This window comes from Cornus florida, unplaced genomic scaffold (genome assembly GCF_030987335.1).
Source record: "Cornus florida cultivar Cherokee Brave unplaced genomic scaffold, ASM3098733v1 CherokeeBrave_3.0.0_Hap2_Chr10, whole genome shotgun sequence".
NCBI lineage: Eukaryota > Viridiplantae > Streptophyta > Magnoliopsida > Cornales > Cornaceae > Cornus > Cornus florida.
Window position 1 is genome coordinate 96,441,048 of NW_026775580.1, and position 17,656 is coordinate 96,458,703.

Sequence of the window (17,656 nt, forward strand, 5' to 3'; positions counted from 1 at the left end):
GGAAGGTGATCCGACAGAGGAGAGGCGTAGCCTCTCCGCCGGAGAACAACCCCAATCCAATTTTATATTTCTGTCAATATATATATATATATATGAATAGTAAATTGATCCAAATTATTATTATTTTTTTTAAAACAGGTTAAAATAGAAATTTTATAACTCAAAACTACAAAAAGGATTGCAGAATTTTGGTTAAGGTCAGGATGGTTTATTGCCAAATTAGTTAAGGGATGAGTTACCAAAAATTGGTAGTACAGAGTTTCATGTTTTGGCATTTTGCCAAAATAAAATGAAGCACGTAAACTGGGACAGCTCATGCATTTTATTTCCAGGAATAAAAGTGATCCCATCAACGGAATCAAACACACCGCAAATTACATGTGACAAACTATACCCTTCTGTGCGAATATTGCTCTGCACAAAGGATCAAAATATATATGTATATATATATATATATATATATATAACTGATAGCATCTCTCACCAACATAGAACTCGCAATTGTATATAAAATTGATATACATATTTGAATTATGACGCTCTGCAATGCACCAACTTGTTCCTAAGGACAGAACTCTAGTGTTTTTCAACAATTTTCAAACTTCAAAAAACCAAAACAAAAAATAAGGCTCAAAGACAAGCCACGGGAAAATCGTAAAATCTAATTTATCCTTGAGCTGTTCCTCCTCCCCCACCACTTCTTTTTCACCCGGTCAGCGGCCCCTTCTTCATTTCCAAGCTTATTCAAGATTACCTTTGTTTCTCGCAGTCTTACTCCGTAATCCTTCTTCCAAGCTTCAAACATCTGTTTTAACCTTCTAAGCTCACGATCTGGGTTCAAACTCGCCTCGACCTGACCTGACTTTACCTCCACCAGGAATTTCGCATCATCACCAAATACTTGACTCCTCTGCTCGAATTCTTCAGCCAATCGGCTTATAACACTCAGACCTGCACTCATTGGTCTCACCCCATTGCTGTCTTGACCTTTGAAATTACTACCCGTTTCCCAGCTGTAGTCTCTGTCATCGTTTATACTGACTGATGCATCAGAATTCCTTGCAGAATCATCAACAGCTAGGCTCTTCTTTGCAATGGATAGGCTTGATTGTAGTGATCTCATTTGTTTCTGCCACACTTCTTCCATGGACTTCATTTTCAGCTCATACTCAGACCAACGGCTCTCATACTGCTGGAGCCTCTGGTGGAGGATGTCATTCTCCTCTTCTTTCTCTCTTAGAGCAGCCTCGGCCTTAAGAACTCGCCGTTGTAGCTCAGCAAGGAAAGATGACTTCACCAACACCTCATCCGACTCATTACCCTGTTTAAGAACAATCATTTTTACCATGTATGAAAAAGGCAAGGGGAATTGCATGCACAACAGAGAGATTGTTAATCACTACATATAACTGTCAGTTGAACACACAGGTAAATTTCAATAGGACAAGAAAACCTATCAATAAAATATGAACACATCATGCTAAGAGCTCAGTTGACCATGAAAATGGTGCAAATCACACTCAAACAATGAACATAGACTACTCAGTTCTCAGAGCTGGCTTTCCATGTAACTCGGTGCGATCAGTTGATCAGGCTTTTCCTATATCTTCCACTCAAATGTATGCCATACTTGTAAGTTCTTCTAACACTCCACTAAAAATTATGAGAGAGAGGACCATAATGATCTGGCTCAAGATATCATAAAAAGTTACAGAGACCACCGTAAAAAGGATACTTGTGTGACAATTGAGAAGGACAACTGTACCAAGTGATTTTGTTAGTCTTGTCTAACAAAATATTTGCAGGTACTTAAAGTCTCCCCATCACAAACTTGTCTAACATGTCACATAAGGGCCGAGTCTTATCAGATTTAGGAATATCATGTGCTGGATCTTTGTTTCAATAAGAATAATACCACCCAAAAATTTGAAAAAGAAAGGAGCATAGATATATTCTTCCTTAGCTTACTGAAGAGATATAAGGAACATGCTCCATGCTTCATAGAAAATTAATTTATAAACGAGCACAAATGTTAGTCTGGAACCTGCCCGGATTAAAGGAAATTAATTTGATTTGCCACTAGAGTTTGTTATAAACGAGCACAAACTTCAAAAAATCAATCATCACACAGTGACTTAAAGCCACTAGCAGAACTAACAAGTACCTTTCTCCCACCGCATTGGAGTAATCCTATGTCTCCTGAGCATCTTCTGATTGACCAGCCCCGAATGACTGTGAAAAAGCTTGATCATTATGATGAACAACATACAATTAATGTAATACTGGTAAACACTAAAGCTTGCAATGTCAGTCCGGAGCCTTTCCAGATTAAAGGAATTTTAGTTAGCATTCCAGACTGATTGTCCCAACCCAACCCAGTTATTCATTTCACAGTTTACCCGATTGTATCAGAATTGATGCATGATAAACATTTGTGAACTTCTTCCTTCCAATCCTGCCTTTCAAATGCTTTTGTATAACTGTAGCTGCTCTATGTCTCTGTAGTAAGACTGCATATTCCTTCCTGTGTCTCTCACCTCGAACAACTGCAAGAAAAAATTTAGAAACATCAATCCTCAAAGACCTTTCGGACAGATTATGGTTTCCACTGAAAAGCAATTGAGAAACTTCAATACACAAGGTGAAAAACAGATATACATGACTGAAGGGTTGCAATTCCTCTCCTAAACTCCTTGAGGTAACGACGAGCTTGATGACCTCTAAAGCAGCTTTGAACACGTAAGATACCAAGGAGGGTATGGTTTCTTGTATCCTCGAGCACCCCGATCTAAATAGATTGTCATTGACAGACAAAGATTTGTCATTAATAAAACACATCAAACATCCAGCAGAAGGTGTAAAAAATTATAAACAATTCATCCAGTCGTAATGTTAACCATTAAGAACTACTATTTGTGGGGGTTATTTTTGCTGCCCCTGTAAATGTGTAATGCAACCCTGTTTTATCACTACCTCTGCCACATTTAGATGTAAGGCTGCCCTCTATTTTATTTGTATAATACTCACATCAAAGATTAGAAAAACATGATAAACCGTTTCTAGCTCCGGTGTAAGAGATTCAATAATTCATGAAAACACTTGTAAGGGACTACTATTGAGTACAAGTTCCAAGAGCACATCAGCAAATAGGTATGTATAATATAGAAAACAAAGAAGACAAATACTTAACAGAACCAGATACCATCTGCTCCACACAATGAATGGATTTAAAATTAACAGATTTGAGTTTAGACAAAATTTGTTATTGAGTTGGATTCGAGTCTCAAGGGGATATGAGATTATGAGACACATTTTATTGCCATCATCGAGCAGCAGAAATAATTACCAACATGGATTTCAAATAACTCCTTCCACCAAGTTTTCTGAAATCAATACATGTAAGTTTCTCAAATCATTGTTAAAGCTTAAACCTAAATCAAATCATTCACTCTACATATATGTTATATTCATTTAAATGTTTGTTTATATACCCCTTCATTCGAACTCCTTCCATCCAAATGGAACCTAATTGTTCTTACACAAGCTAATGTCCTAAATATATGTGTATTGGGAAAAGAATTTTTTTATTTTTTTAAAAATAAATAAATCTAACATGAGATTAATCTCAATTTTCTTTCTTTAACTTACTTATCTCATTTCAATTTTTTTTTTTTTTTGATAAATAACTTATCTCATTTCAATAGAGCCACTAATAACATTTCCAACTAGATGTAAAAGTTCTACTATTCCTTTCCATCTGGAAAATTAAATGTATTCTCAAGGGATAAGACCTTAGACCTGCAGGTGGGCAGCAAATTAAATTCTGAGTCTCGGAGGTCAATAATAATCATTTTCTCCTAGTCAACACATACCTTGATATGCATGCACCATAGTTTTGACTTTTAGCATGATAAAGCAAATAAAAAATAAAAAGAAAAGGAGACAAAAAGGAAAAGGGCCAAAAAGGATATGAAATCAATCACACATATTCATCTTGCCTGTCCAGTTCGGAAAAATAATTTTGTGTAACCGACTTGATACATTTCTGGCAGAATATTGAACTGATGAAGAATTGCAACTGAAGCACTGAGTGGATCTCGTGATGCAACGTGGTCCAATAGAAGAAAACCATACCTGATGCAGGACCACATTATAAGGAGACAAGGATAAAAGAAAGTCAAAAAACAAGATGCTTTAAAAGTAATAACATGTCCAAAAAAAAAAAAAAAACTTTAAAAAAAGAGATGCTTAAAAGGTATTTGCAACCTTATCATACGCACCACAACAATTAGAACAAGTAAGAAAAAATAATGATATATTTCTTTACCTTCTTGCAAACTTCTGATGTGACATCCTAGTAGGAAAGCCACATCTCGATATTCGAACTACTTCTAGGACCCCACAACATCTTAGTTGCTGTAATACAAGTCCTTGCTCATATATTCCAGGAGACTGGAACTTGTTGGGCTTGATGCAACGTATGAAATGTGGTGTAGTAGCCTCTAAACGTTGCATTAGTTGGAATAATTGGCTCTAAACACAAAGAAATGCAATATATCAGATGGAGAAGTTAACTCTGATCCGGAAAGAACATTCTCTTCAACGTCATTTTTCTCAAATCTACAGACTATGAGGTTCAGATACACTCAAGATGCCATGCTCCCATCAATTGCACCAATCACAAATCCAAGTGTAAAGAAAAACACAAGTCTGCCACCACTAAAAAGCAACATTTGTTTGATATACATACAGAAAATATATTTGGCCATCCTTCCTTTCAAGGCTATGTCACAAACAACCTTCAACTATTTTTTTTTTTCCTGAATAACCTTCAACTATTTTATGCATGAAAACAAGAACTATGTTTAAAATTCTAGAAAGGAGATCTAGAATAGATCGTGAATAAGACCATTTTTAAAGAACCTGGATCAGCCATCGAATTCAGTTCATAATAGATTACCACAAGTGGCATTACAAGGATTTTAAACTTCTTAAAACAGTTCCAAAATTATAGAGAATGGAGTTCAACCTGAGAAATTTATATACTTGTATGCCAATGCTTAATGCCTTAGTTCATAGAGTTACACATTTACCTCTTCTAAGCACTTCTTCAACCTGAATTGAAGCGAAATTTTCAGCCATAGCAACATTGATTCCTCATTGCTGAAGCAGAGAAACTCAGCCATAGCTATTGAAAATATCAATTTAGGAAATCACAATCTGATTTCCATATGTATATCCTTTTAAATTTTTGGTTCTTCAATAGATCACATTGTTTCTCTTTCTAAACCTTTCACGAAGTTAATTTCACAGTCACAGAGGGGTTTCTCCCATGAAGCATTGTCAATCCATATAAGTAGCCTACTCAGCATATATGAGGAACAATTTTAGATAATGTTCAATCATTTTTAATTACCTGACTTTTTATACTTTGGTTTAAAAAAATAATAATTTAAAAACCATTAGCACATAAAGCATAGAAAAGGAGGAAAAAAATACCTAGTGTCCCTAAACATCTCTCTTATGATATTCATGTCAATCTTGTCAGCATAATTATGAACCATGCAAGTTTTGATGGTCATCTTTAAGAACTACCAAAATCGGGAAAGTGAATGTACCTTAAATTTTGTCACAACACTCAGCTTCTGGGAATCTGCACCGCCAGATTTATATAAAGCACCAACAACAGGTTTCTCAGATTGTGTAAGCATATTGGATGCGAAAATCTGTGGAAGGTGGTACATGCAAGAAGACAGAAGTTGAATGGAGTCCAAGTGTAACAAATCCCGATTCTTCTCCAGAAACCCAGTTGTGTTGTACTGAACCTGAGAGGAGCAAGTGGACCTACCAAATATCAGACAGCAGCAGCAGCAGGAAAAAAATTGCAATTGTGCACCTTCAGCTATTATGCCATATTATTACTTTTCACAACATACTTGTCAGACACTCTGTGATGTAACAAGGGCAAAAGGTGATTAAGGATTTGCTTACCTCTCCAGCATAATGGCAGACAGAAAAACCTTTCCCTAGTTCTCCTTTGAAACAAGAATTAGAACTCAGATGCTGCTTAAGCTTGTTGGCAAATGTCAAGTCAGTGCCATTTGGGAAGGTGGACTCCTCATCTAACAGAGACAATAATCCCAACGGTTTCTGCATGAAATACAAGGAAAAAGGTTCAGACATACATACAACATATATTATTTAATTAGTAAACCATTAATAGCAGTAGGCTATGTTTTCAAGAAAAAAGCATTAAAACCTCTGTTTCACTATTTGTACCATTCATTCACTCCACCTGCAGTTCTTCATAACAAAACCACATGATAAAGCGAAAGAGAGAAAAGAAACCCATTTGTATCGTATAAAAACTAGCAAAGTTTATTCAATCCTATGCGTATATAGAAACTCTTTGGCATGCTACAAAATAAAACGTGAACCGCTGGTACAAACTTTCAAATGCTACCACGCAACTACGAAAATATCATTACAATGTTCTTGATATGGTTGTCCAAAAATTTTGAAGGACATAGTACCACATCATTATGAATACTATCATGGACAAATAATGGCTACTATCCCTACCAGTAACAAAAATACGATTACTGATCACTATGCAGACTACACATTTAGATAACCATAAGACACATTTAGATGGAATGCAATCAATTGGTTAATTGAAGCTAATGCATCGGCGAGACCTATACCTTCTCAAAAAGATTTAGGCAATCTTGGTTGTCTTCAAAATCAACTTTTGCCCAGTCAATGCCATCTTGGATGTATTCCTGAAAAATATAATTCATTTCTCAATTAAATTATAATAAGATTGGGTTATGCCTACACACCAAAATCATCCATGAAATGCATGTCTAAACTAAGGTCGTTCTTATTTGGAAGGTTGGAAAGTTGAGACTGAACCACAACAATCTAGCATGGGTTGGTGAGCCATATAGTATTCTAGATCACCGACAGATCCATCATCAGAAATTAAAAATAGGAAAAGTCGAGCTGAAGGAGGGCAGGGATGATTGCTCCCTTCTATGTGGAAAAAATACGATATCCTTTTCTTATCAGAATATATGATTAATCTCCTATTCAAGTTTCATTTTTCTTTTACTTTTGCAGGTCATCTCTGAGAAATAAATGGGACAGTTACCTCCTGCTCTAACTTGAATAAGTGACGATTAAAGTGTTGCTGCAACCTCTCGTTTGCATAATTGATGCAAAATTGCTCCAAACTATTCCTCTGAGAAGAAAAATTATCACTAAGGATTATTGATTATTCATAAAGTAAAAAGATACACATAAATACAGAAGAGTTAAAGCACAAGAACATACATCAAATGATTCAAAGCCATAGATGTCAAGAATGCTGATGGATCTTCCAGTACGACGTTTGCCTACTGAAAGTGAGTTGTTGATTTGTTCAACTAGCCAGTCAAACAGACAAGAATAAATTGATTTTGCCAAAGCATCTCTTGCATCAATCGCCTGAAAGATGGAAAGCAGAATCCAATGATCATCATATAGAATAAAATTTTAAAAATATAATATACATAAAAAAAAATTTCCATGTTACCGAAAGCTGATAACCTCGAGGGCATTCCACTGAATTTTTAGTATATCGAACACTATGGAAAGTAAACCTATAATCTCATAAAGTTCCACAATCATGTGCATGCCTGTAGCCTGTAGGTGTTAAGTGATGGCAATCAGTCTCGCATAAAAGTATAGTACAGAAAAGTTGTGGGCCCCACTGCTGAACCAACAGGATCTACCATATATGTCACAAGATTGAACCTTGGAGGTCTACTTTTAGTAAGTTTGATTTAGTCCACTCGATTCATGTGTCCATCTCTTCAATAAATAATAAAATAAAAATCTATTTGATTTCATAGGTCCGTTCTTCATTTAAGAAAAAAAAAAAAAAAGGAAGAAGAAAGAAAACTAATAGAGCTGGCAGCAAGTATGCCAAGACACAACTCATATCCATACCTAGTCATTTGGATTTGAAGACAAGTCCTTTACACCATTAGAAAAATGAGTATGGGGAAACTTGGACAGAATTATGAAAAAAAAAAAAAAAAAAAAACTTGGACAGACCAAAATGAACCCTACCGAAACCCAGCCCGTTTTGTCGGCGACCTGAACCCAAGTTTAACCCCGTTTTCTATATATTTATAATTTTAAATAGATGTTTATAATTGTCATCAACCAGTTTTTTTCTTTAAATCTTGATTTATTGTAGATTAATATTTGAAGTATTAATTTCTTGAGAATTGTATATAATTTTATTTATTTTTATATATTTACACATTTAAAAAAAAAAAAAAAATTACGCATAGGAGTAGCTCAACCTGAGGTTACATCAGATCAACCAGATCTCAACCAATTTGACTAAGAAGCTCAAACCAAGTTCAAAAAATTGAACATGGATTGAGCATGCGTAGGGAAGATCGGCTTGAAGAACAGGTTGGGTGCTTGGGTTGCATGCTTAAAGAAATGACTGAAGAGCATTTCATGACATGAATAAACCAACTAAATGCATCTCGTCAACCAATACACCAATGCCACCAGCCTATTTGACCAATGTCCACTAGATGTAAATTTTCCTGAAAAATTCTTCTTACCTGAGATAGAGTTAACTTTTGGACAATATTGTCATTTCCAACTCTCATGTTTCGAGTTGATAAAGCCAGCTTAAGCTCCCCAACATTGCACCCAATCAATTTAGCCACATTGATTAGACCTGAAAATTGAATAACCAACCTTCAGAGAGAAGAAGCAATAGGATTACACATTCATTTCTCCTTTTATAAATTTATCATACTTAGCAAAAAAGAAAAAGGATTACATATGCATTTAGTATTAAATATATTGTGGTTTTTTTTTTTTTTTTTTTTTTTTACGACTGTTTTGCATTAGATTAATCAATAAAACATATGCAGAGAGATGTACTTTAATGGTTTACTGGGGGGAAGAAGGAATCCGAACATAGCAACTAATTGATAAACATAGAAAAATTATGTTCCTTCAATAAAACCTATGCAAAGAGATAGATGCTGCGGAAACCAAGCCTATACCCAACCACTTCAAACATCCTCAATTTTTCTTCAAGAAATTTGTCAGAGCAAGTAATCACTGAGTCTGATAACAAAACTCATAATACATAATAGGAATACAAATTCTTTTGCAATAGGATTATCAACTTCTGAAATTGTTTCCAGCAAAAAAAAACCATTCAGAAAAAGAACCACATCAGAACACCTTTCTCCGGACAAATTTGACAGGCACTTAGATTGCTCACCACCTGATAATCTGATATAAAATGATACAGAGCTGATTATAAAATTTCTTCAGTGGCATCGACTTGACCTAATTGATTTAGGTGGCCATACTGGAGAACTATATAATAACGTTAAGAATTATTTTATTAATTTCAACTCCAAATTCAACAGATTTCAGTTGAAATTTAGGGATCAGACATTGCTTAATGCATCTGCAACATGATTTATTAAACCAAAGCACTTTGGTTTGATGTATTGCACGTGAACCAACCAACAATACAGGAAGAAAAAAAATAAATCATGAAAATGTTGGTGTCTAGGGAAGAGTGTTACCTTCATATGGGACAGGCTCAACATGGTTTTCATTATCAATCACTGTAAAGGAGACATTCCCCAGCTCCAAGACTGCTGCGAGCATTGCAAATACACTCTCTTGGTCCTCTTTGCTAACATGCACAATATCCAGAGCTTCCTGAAAAATGGGAGTGGCAGCAGGAAATTTTTTTAGTTTTCTCTCTCGCTTTTATTTTTTATTTTTTATTTTTTATATTTTCCTTTTGGGCGCTGACTAGCCACAGTGAAGTTAATGTGCCTAACCCCTATTGCCCAAATACGAGTTTAATAAACAAGGAAATAGAAGCCTAAAAAGCCAGTGGTTGAGATTCAGTTCAGAAGAAGGAAAAAGTACCGTCACAATGCGAAATCGTTCTGCATCATCCACCCCAGAAATTGAATAGCAATCACTTTGCCTCAAGTAATTGTACTCATTTGCACTCTTCAAATTAAGTTTTTCTGTTATAAAGCAACAAAAGCAAAAGAATAAAATATTTAGGCAAAGGGTATAAGATACCGTAGACACCAAGGGGATGAAATTTTGGGGCGCGACAGATACTAACTAATAAAATAACACTCCAATTTAATTCTAGTAAGAGACTATGTCAAGACATGTGCACAGAAACAGGATCTTTTAGTTCAGAACACTATGCAGTACAAAAGTGAAACTATCTTTCTGTTACTTCCACAAAAAAAAACACTTGCACATGATTTCAAAGTATCATGTGAACTTGTACGATTATAACAACAACAACAAAAAAAAAAAAAAAAAAAAGAACCTATGAAACAAAAGGAGGGTGATACTTCTGCACTGACAACTGAGAAGACGAGAGAAGAGGATGATCTTTCTATGTAGTTACTGGTGTGCACCTTTTGCCCCCAAGGATCACAAAGTTTTATTTGTTTGCATGCAGTATTTGTAATATTCGTTTAGCATTTATCATTGCAAAGTATTAACCTTGAAAAAGACAGCGTAAGAGACAAATTCATAAAACTGGGAACCGTGCAATGTCCAAAGTTCAATTATCATTCAATCCTAAACTCAACAAACGGACTTGCTAACTTTTTGTTTGCTTATATACTGTGCTAGCATAAAAAAAAAATTCAAAGACTTAATGGGCCTAACAATTTTCAGAGTTTATATTCAGAAAAACACCTTTTAATACTTCACTCAGTAATTGAACGGTCAAGATACCAGTGATGGACACATTAAAGCACGATGAAAATCAGAAAAAATGGAAATAGAAAAGGAAAAGATAAAAAGAAGATGGTTTAAATATTGACGCGGAATGTAAATGCCAACGATATTAAATTGCTACCCTGACATACAACAAAAATATCATGAAAACAAATAAAAGAACAGCAAGGAAATAGATACCTCTAAGAGCAGGTGGAGCCCCGGTACAAAGCTGATAAAATATATGATATGACCTTTCTCCTTCTGCACACTGGCACACTCTAGACTGTTCACGAAACAAACTGAATTAATGATCTGACACAGGATCAGATAAATCACAATCACAGAGCAGAGCAGATGAATATAGAAATACCTTTTCTAGTAAAACTGTTCAGCCCATGTTGGCAGCAGCAAAGAACAAATTGAATGACATAGGTCAGTATTTACGTTAGGTATTCACAAATAGTATATAGTACATAACACACGTGTTGCAGAACCTCAATGATGAAAGCTAACTTACAAGTTTGGATCTTGGCACCTGATATTTTTCCAGTTTCACTGAAGTGGATCTCAATCAGCTTTCCCTATGACAGGTTCACTTAGCTTATCATAATTTGCAAAAAATGCCACAACTTAAGAATTTGATTTCTAGACGTCAATTATCGCAAATTATCTAATCTCCTCATACACGTGTATATTTATTTTTATAGATTAATATATGATAAAAAAAATATTAGATGTCCATGTAAAGAAAAAATAACTTACAAAGCGACTGGAGTTGTCATTTCTTAATGTTTTTGCATTACCAAAGGCTTCCAAAATCGGATTGGTCTTCAATATTTCATATTCTATTCCACTACCACCTCCAAGTGCAGCCAGATATTGCATTGCTATTTTTGCCGTCTCGGTTTTTCCTGCTCCACTTTCACCACTGGACATAGAGATAACAAGTATATGACTAAGGCATGCATTCATATGTAAGTCACAAGTCACAACAATCAAGGACTGGACTTAATACATCCTTAACTCTTTCAGAAATTTGATCACAATATTAGCCTGATTCCATGAACTACAGAAAACATTGTGTTAAAGATTTATTTCATCACGAATTTATTCAATAACCCGACTGATTTAATGTGTTTCAAGATTCATATAATTGGATTTCTGTAAAGAATAAGAATATTATCCAAGTGATATTACAGCTTTTCAAACCAGAACATGTAAAGTCAATCAGAAATCAACTTTTTAGAAGATACAACAATTTGATTTTAATGTAAGGCATGGTGAGAAAATAACTCAAGCAAATTGTCATACAAGCTAGGATGTATAATTCATTACTTTAAATGATCTTTAATATATCAACAAAATTCACTAATATTCATTAAAAATACATTTGTATTGGATTCTGTAGTGAAAGTTGTGTATCAGTGTGTTTTTGGTCTTATGTTGCGAGGTCGAAAAAACTCACGACCATGTTGACCGATACTGTTATGTTACACCCATTACACCGCATCTGCATCCGCCTTTGCACCTGATTCCACATCTTCGAACCATGTTCCAAACGTGTAATTAGTATGGTAAAAAACTTTATGAAACAAGCTTAAACGTTTTGTTTCCTAGAATTTTGTCCATCCAGACACCAGGAAGGCCTGAACACCTTTGAGTTTCTCCTCAAACAGCAGGCAGGCAGATATTAATTGATTGTCCATAGTATCTTTTGAGTTTCAAACAAACAGTCCGTATCAGACAAGCTGATGCAAGGTACCATTCAACATGTATATCAGTCTGCAAGTCTGACATACCACAACATATAATCTACACTATCCACGCTAGATGTCCCTGAGAGCTTTTTGAAAAATCATTATTAGCCAGATTATGTGTTTAACATCTAAATTACAACTGGACATGTTGGCATACATTTATACAACTAAAACACATTTCAAGAGAAAATCTCATAGCTTTATCTGCACCTCTTCTTTAACCATCCAAAAGACATGCATTGTCAGAGGTATACCTAATAGGCCACAAAGAATATTCTTGTGTCTACAGAGAAACATGGAAAATACAAATCAATTAAAATGGACATCACAAACTGCAAGCATCGAGTAATAGGAAGACAAATAGAAGATTAAAAATATTTTGATAAATAAACAAACAATGAGAGAGCAAGAATGATAAAAACGGAATAGGAAACATATTGGCTCGTCTTAGAAATACTGTACTGACCTTATTATGATAGACTGATTTACTTCATCTGGAAGAAAAACCAGAAACAGTGTAAGAGTTCTAAATACTATGGTGATTGCCAAACAAGGTCTTAGCCGTTGAAAAGTCAATGTTACAGGGCTATAAAAATAAATCAAAACCACCTCGTATCATTTCCCGGATAGCTGTGTCAGTGATGGCATAGACATGTGGGCTCTCCATAGATTTGCGCTTATATGCTTCGATGTAATCATTGCCATACAATGGGACTTTCTTAAAGGGATTAATTGCAACCAACACCGGCCCTGCTTTTGTCTAAAATACACATTGAGGTTTAAAAGTAAAAAAAAATAAACGCAGATATATCAGCACAAATTAACACATATCAGATACAAATTTGAAATAAAATTCAACATGTAGATAGACACATACATAAATCAGATCTCGGTTGTATCTATACTGAAGATTGTATAGCACCGATGGTTCATTTAAATAACTAAGTTGCATGAGATCATCTACACCATCAAGGATATCAGGATTTGCTGGAACCAGGCTTTCAGGATTCACTTTTAAAACCTAAATTGAAAAACAAAAACAAAATGAGTAGTTCTATTTTACCCTTTTTGGTAAGTGAAACATAATGAATAGTTTGATTGCACCACAAAAACTAAATAATAAATATATAAATTCACAATTTCCGATAGTTTGCTTACTTTTCCCTCAGACAGTGATATCACAGTCTCAGTCCCTGAAGTCGACAGTATCTTCCCCAGCTCCCAGTTACCATTAGGAAGTTGAAACCAGGATTGGAGCTTCTGAAACAGTTTAACTTTAACAAGTAGGTAATAAAATCAATAAATACAGAATGATTAAATAAATCTGACCATCTATTTTTGCATAAAGCTTATATATTCTGGTGTAAAATATCCACACTATTGCGAATTTCTCAGTTCTCATGCCAATAACTTAAGTGCCATCACCAAAATTGGATTAAACAGATACCTAGAAGGAACACGGAAATCTACGAATAACTTTTTATTGGAATTTCCGAATCTTTTGTATGAAAGAGATAGACAATGACCACATAATTAACATAGGATAATGCCCTAGATAGAGAAAAATGGAGAAAAATATATTGGAAACGTAAAGGTAACCTGTCATGTCACATCCCAAAAAAAATGTCTTGTTACATTCATGATATTGGAGCAAGATTAATCAAAATCCTAAAACTAAATATCTTGGAAAGTGAAGCTTGGACATCATAAAAACAAGACACTAAAAAGACAGGAGACTCTTTACAATTCCAGAACCGTAAAGGTAACCTGTCATGTCACATCCTCATAATCTGAGAGAGTAGCAGTCTTTATATCTCAAAGCCAAAGAACCTAATTTAACAAGTGTGAATATCAAGAGTATGAAAAATAACATTGAATACATGGACCAGGGATATATTCTTTTAAATGGTCTAAATAATAAAGTTACACCCTTTCTAACATAAAGCCTTTAGAGTAGATGGTTGTTGAGCAGGCAAGATCCTGAATTCAAGCTTCACCATCACCATGATAATTAAAATTTAAATGCCTGTTGACCAAAAGAAGCCCACACGTGAGGAGGCATGTTAGAGGATTTAAATATGAAAGTTGCACCCACTCGAACAGCTTATGATTTTACAGTAGATGGTTGTTAACACATAAAATCCTCATATCCCATTAGAATTACCAATATCTTTCACTACTCAAGCTACATGCTTGGATATTCCAAAAGAAAAAAAAAAAAAAATGTTCTTAGACTTGCCCGCCCAAACAGTATGCTGAGGAACATTCTGATAGGCACTAAAATTGAAAGAAATGAGTGGTTCAAGAAACATGCATGATACAACCAAAACCAAACTTGATAAAGTGAGCAACGACCAGTTGTTTTAACTGTATGGATGCATTTGCAAAGAGTAACTGCATAGTGCTGATAGTGTATGCTGTATAAAGAACAAAGATCTCCGTACAGATTGGTTCAAAAAGCTGATAGCTAACTAAGACATTTATGAAAGTTAATTCATGCTGTAACAAGAACAATAAAGCAATTGTAACCATGCCAATAACAAAATTTAAGCTATTGAATAGGTGTTGGAAACTAACACTGAAGCCACAATATACCTTCTTTGCAACGTAAGAGCTGGTGTCACTCCACTTCGATTCAGTATGGGAAGGAACAATTGATCTCGATGGATAAATTGAAGAATTCAAGTCTTCATCACTTACAGAAGGCCTCTCTTCAGCTGACAAAGTCAAGCTACCATAGGGTGATTCATCATTACACTGATCCATGCCATTATCAGCATACTGAACAGCCTCACTGGTTGATTCACCATCTTCAGGTATACTTCCAATATTATTGCTAGTATTCACATCACCTAAGTTCTCGAGAGGTGAACCCATAAACCTGAAGTCGACAGGCAAAGATTTGATCGACTGGAGTGAAGGTGCAACCTGAGTTTTCTGCGACATTTTCTCAGACTTTCCTGAATGAGTCTCACCAGACACAACAGGATAGAACTTGAATATCAAAAAGCTAACTTTTTTCCCCAAAAGAGTTAATCAAAGTTAATCAAACTTCACAAAGGTCCCACGACTTATCTGCCAAACTTTATGGAGGGGACCATAATTATTATACAGACTATAGTGCTCTTCCCTGATCCGTCACCATTGATGATTTCAACAGCAAAAGTAAACCAATTAATTGAATGATAAAAATCTAGATGGCCGGCAGTGATTGCAATCTAACAGAAATCACTTTGAAACCAAAAAAAAAGGTTAAATTATCTACAAATTTTCAAAATTTCCCAACAAGCCCTATAATTCAGACCCAAAATACTCCAATACGGTTCAGCATAATTCTTTTCGATCTGATATTGAGCTTAACAAACCAATGAAACTATTCGAATATTTCTCTTATCAATCAAAATTCAATATACTCTCCAAACTACTTGCCAATGTCCTTCAACTTACAACCCGTTCACCTCCTAAAACACAACAATAAACACTTAAATTTGCTAAATTTAACACGATCTGAAAACCCAGATTCCGATCTCTCCAACAGCACAAAAAAATGGTCAAGAAAACAACACTGACCTCTTTGAACTTGAAAAAATGGTCGAAGTGCTTCAGAGCTCCGACGTATCTACTTCTGCACCACGATCGCAATAAGAGCTTTATATATTAGAAAATTAAGCCAAACAACTCAGAAATAGAGGTAATAGAAGCATCGGCCGAGATTCTGAAGACGGCGAAGTGGAATTTGCGAAATCGAATCTTAAAATTTTTCAGAGGTTTAAGAAGAGAGAGAGTGTGTATTGTTGTCTGTGAACTACACGATCTTCAATGCCTGAGAATGAGGGGAATTGCCGAAAGAAAATCCAAGGCATGTGGAGACGATGCAGCTTTTGCTCCGCTTTTTTGTTCTCTCTCCCTTGAGTCACACGGAGTCAGACACATAAAAGCATTTGAATGTGTGTCATTACAATCCCCATTTTTTTTTCAATTTTTGCTCACCGGCCAAATTTTGAATATATGCCTTTGACGTTTATTCCGCTTTGACTTAAAAGACTGAATTGCCCCTTCATTTTCTAATAAAATGACATGCAAACCCAGCCAGCTAATGACAACTTTATTAATTTATTTACCATTATGGAAGTCTCATCTGGAAAAAAAAAATATATATATATATATATATAGGCCTGGGGCAAGGTAACAAAGGCATTCGCCTACGATCTCTAACTCTCAAATTTAGGATCATAGAACAAATACAGTAATATATATTTGGCATTCTGGCTATAATTTTCATAATTAAAAGATGATATATACTTATATATCATGTAAATTTATGGCAACAATAATAATTTTTTTAAAAAAAAATTGGTAATAAACAATAATTTTTATGGTAACAATAATTTTTTTCCTATATCCTACTTTCAAAAGAAAAAATATATATTTTTCTATATTTTAACTCAGAGTTTGGTTTATTTTGTTATTATATTATTATTGGATTCATGTGCATGCAAGGTGGGCTCCGTTAAGCCTAGTCCAAATAACCAAATTTTTTATTTTATATTATTTTGTGGATCATGTGCATGCATGGCTTCGTTAAAACTAGTCCAATTTTAACTCCCGGGTGTAATACTGATATTGATGGAATATAATTATTTTCAGAGCTATAATTCAAAAAAGACAATTGAAGTATTTGATTTTATAAAAAGGTGAAGTTATTATTTTTCAAAATTCTTCGATTGCGTATAGCGTATTATTAACTATTCCAATTACAATTGCTTTTGTTAAGGGAAATTTTTCAAAATTGAAGTTGATCAAATCTTACATGTGGTCAACGTTGTCATAAGAGAGAATGAATGGATTTGCTATGATATTTCTTAAAAAAAATATGTTGGAAAAACATGATTTGAGCACTTTAATTGAAATTTTATAACTCAAATTAACTTTGATTTTTATAACTAAGTTGTGTTTAATATTTCTTTTAATTTTTTGATGTAAACTGGATCATACTCTTTATAAAGCACCAAGACCGAGTTTTGTGAAATCTTATGTAGGGCCTCTCATTTGAAAGTTTGTCTAAAACCTCTCAAAATTTTGAAAATCTCAAGACCGGCCTT

General features: G+C 34.6%; 1 protein-coding gene across 1 annotated transcript; it reads right to left on the minus strand.

Annotated features, from left to right (window-relative positions):
* Window positions 1-478: 478 nt before the first annotated feature.
* On the minus strand, window positions 479-16,488 carry LOC132276083 (myosin-1-like). The gene is made up of 23 exons (XM_059777338.1): window positions 15,150-16,488; window positions 13,713-13,814; window positions 13,432-13,575; window positions 13,164-13,314; window positions 13,021-13,048; window positions 11,560-11,725; window positions 11,315-11,378; window positions 11,168-11,181; window positions 10,996-11,080; window positions 9,973-10,076; window positions 9,618-9,756; window positions 8,628-8,746; window positions 7,336-7,488; window positions 7,154-7,243; window positions 6,705-6,782; window positions 5,992-6,150; window positions 5,619-5,825; window positions 4,328-4,533; window positions 3,999-4,134; window positions 2,659-2,788; window positions 2,400-2,546; window positions 2,165-2,232; window positions 479-1,321 (listed from the first exon to the last, which is right to left on the minus strand). The coding sequence occupies exons 1-23, from the start codon at window positions 15,498-15,500 to the stop codon at window positions 662-664; spliced, it is 3,501 nt and encodes a 1,166-aa protein (XP_059633321.1). The 5' UTR covers window positions 15,501-16,488; the 3' UTR covers window positions 479-661.
* Window positions 16,489-17,656: the final 1,168 nt, after the last annotated feature.

What these genes read in the sequence shown, in the direction of transcription:
- LOC132276083 (XM_059777338.1), bottom strand. Translation starts at nt 15,500, where the DNA reads ATGTCGCAGAAAACTCAGGTTGCACCTTCACTCCAGTCGATCAAATCT. An exon ending in AACGATTTCGCATTGTGACG is followed by an intron (nt 9,757 to 9,972) that starts GTACTTTTTCCT and finishes CCCATTTTTCAG; the next exon opens with GAAGCTCTGGATATTGTGCA. An exon ending in GTGTTGTGACAAAATTTAAG is followed by an intron (nt 4,534 to 5,618) that starts GTACATTCACTT and finishes CTTTGTGTTTAG; the next exon opens with AGCCAATTATTCCAACTAAT.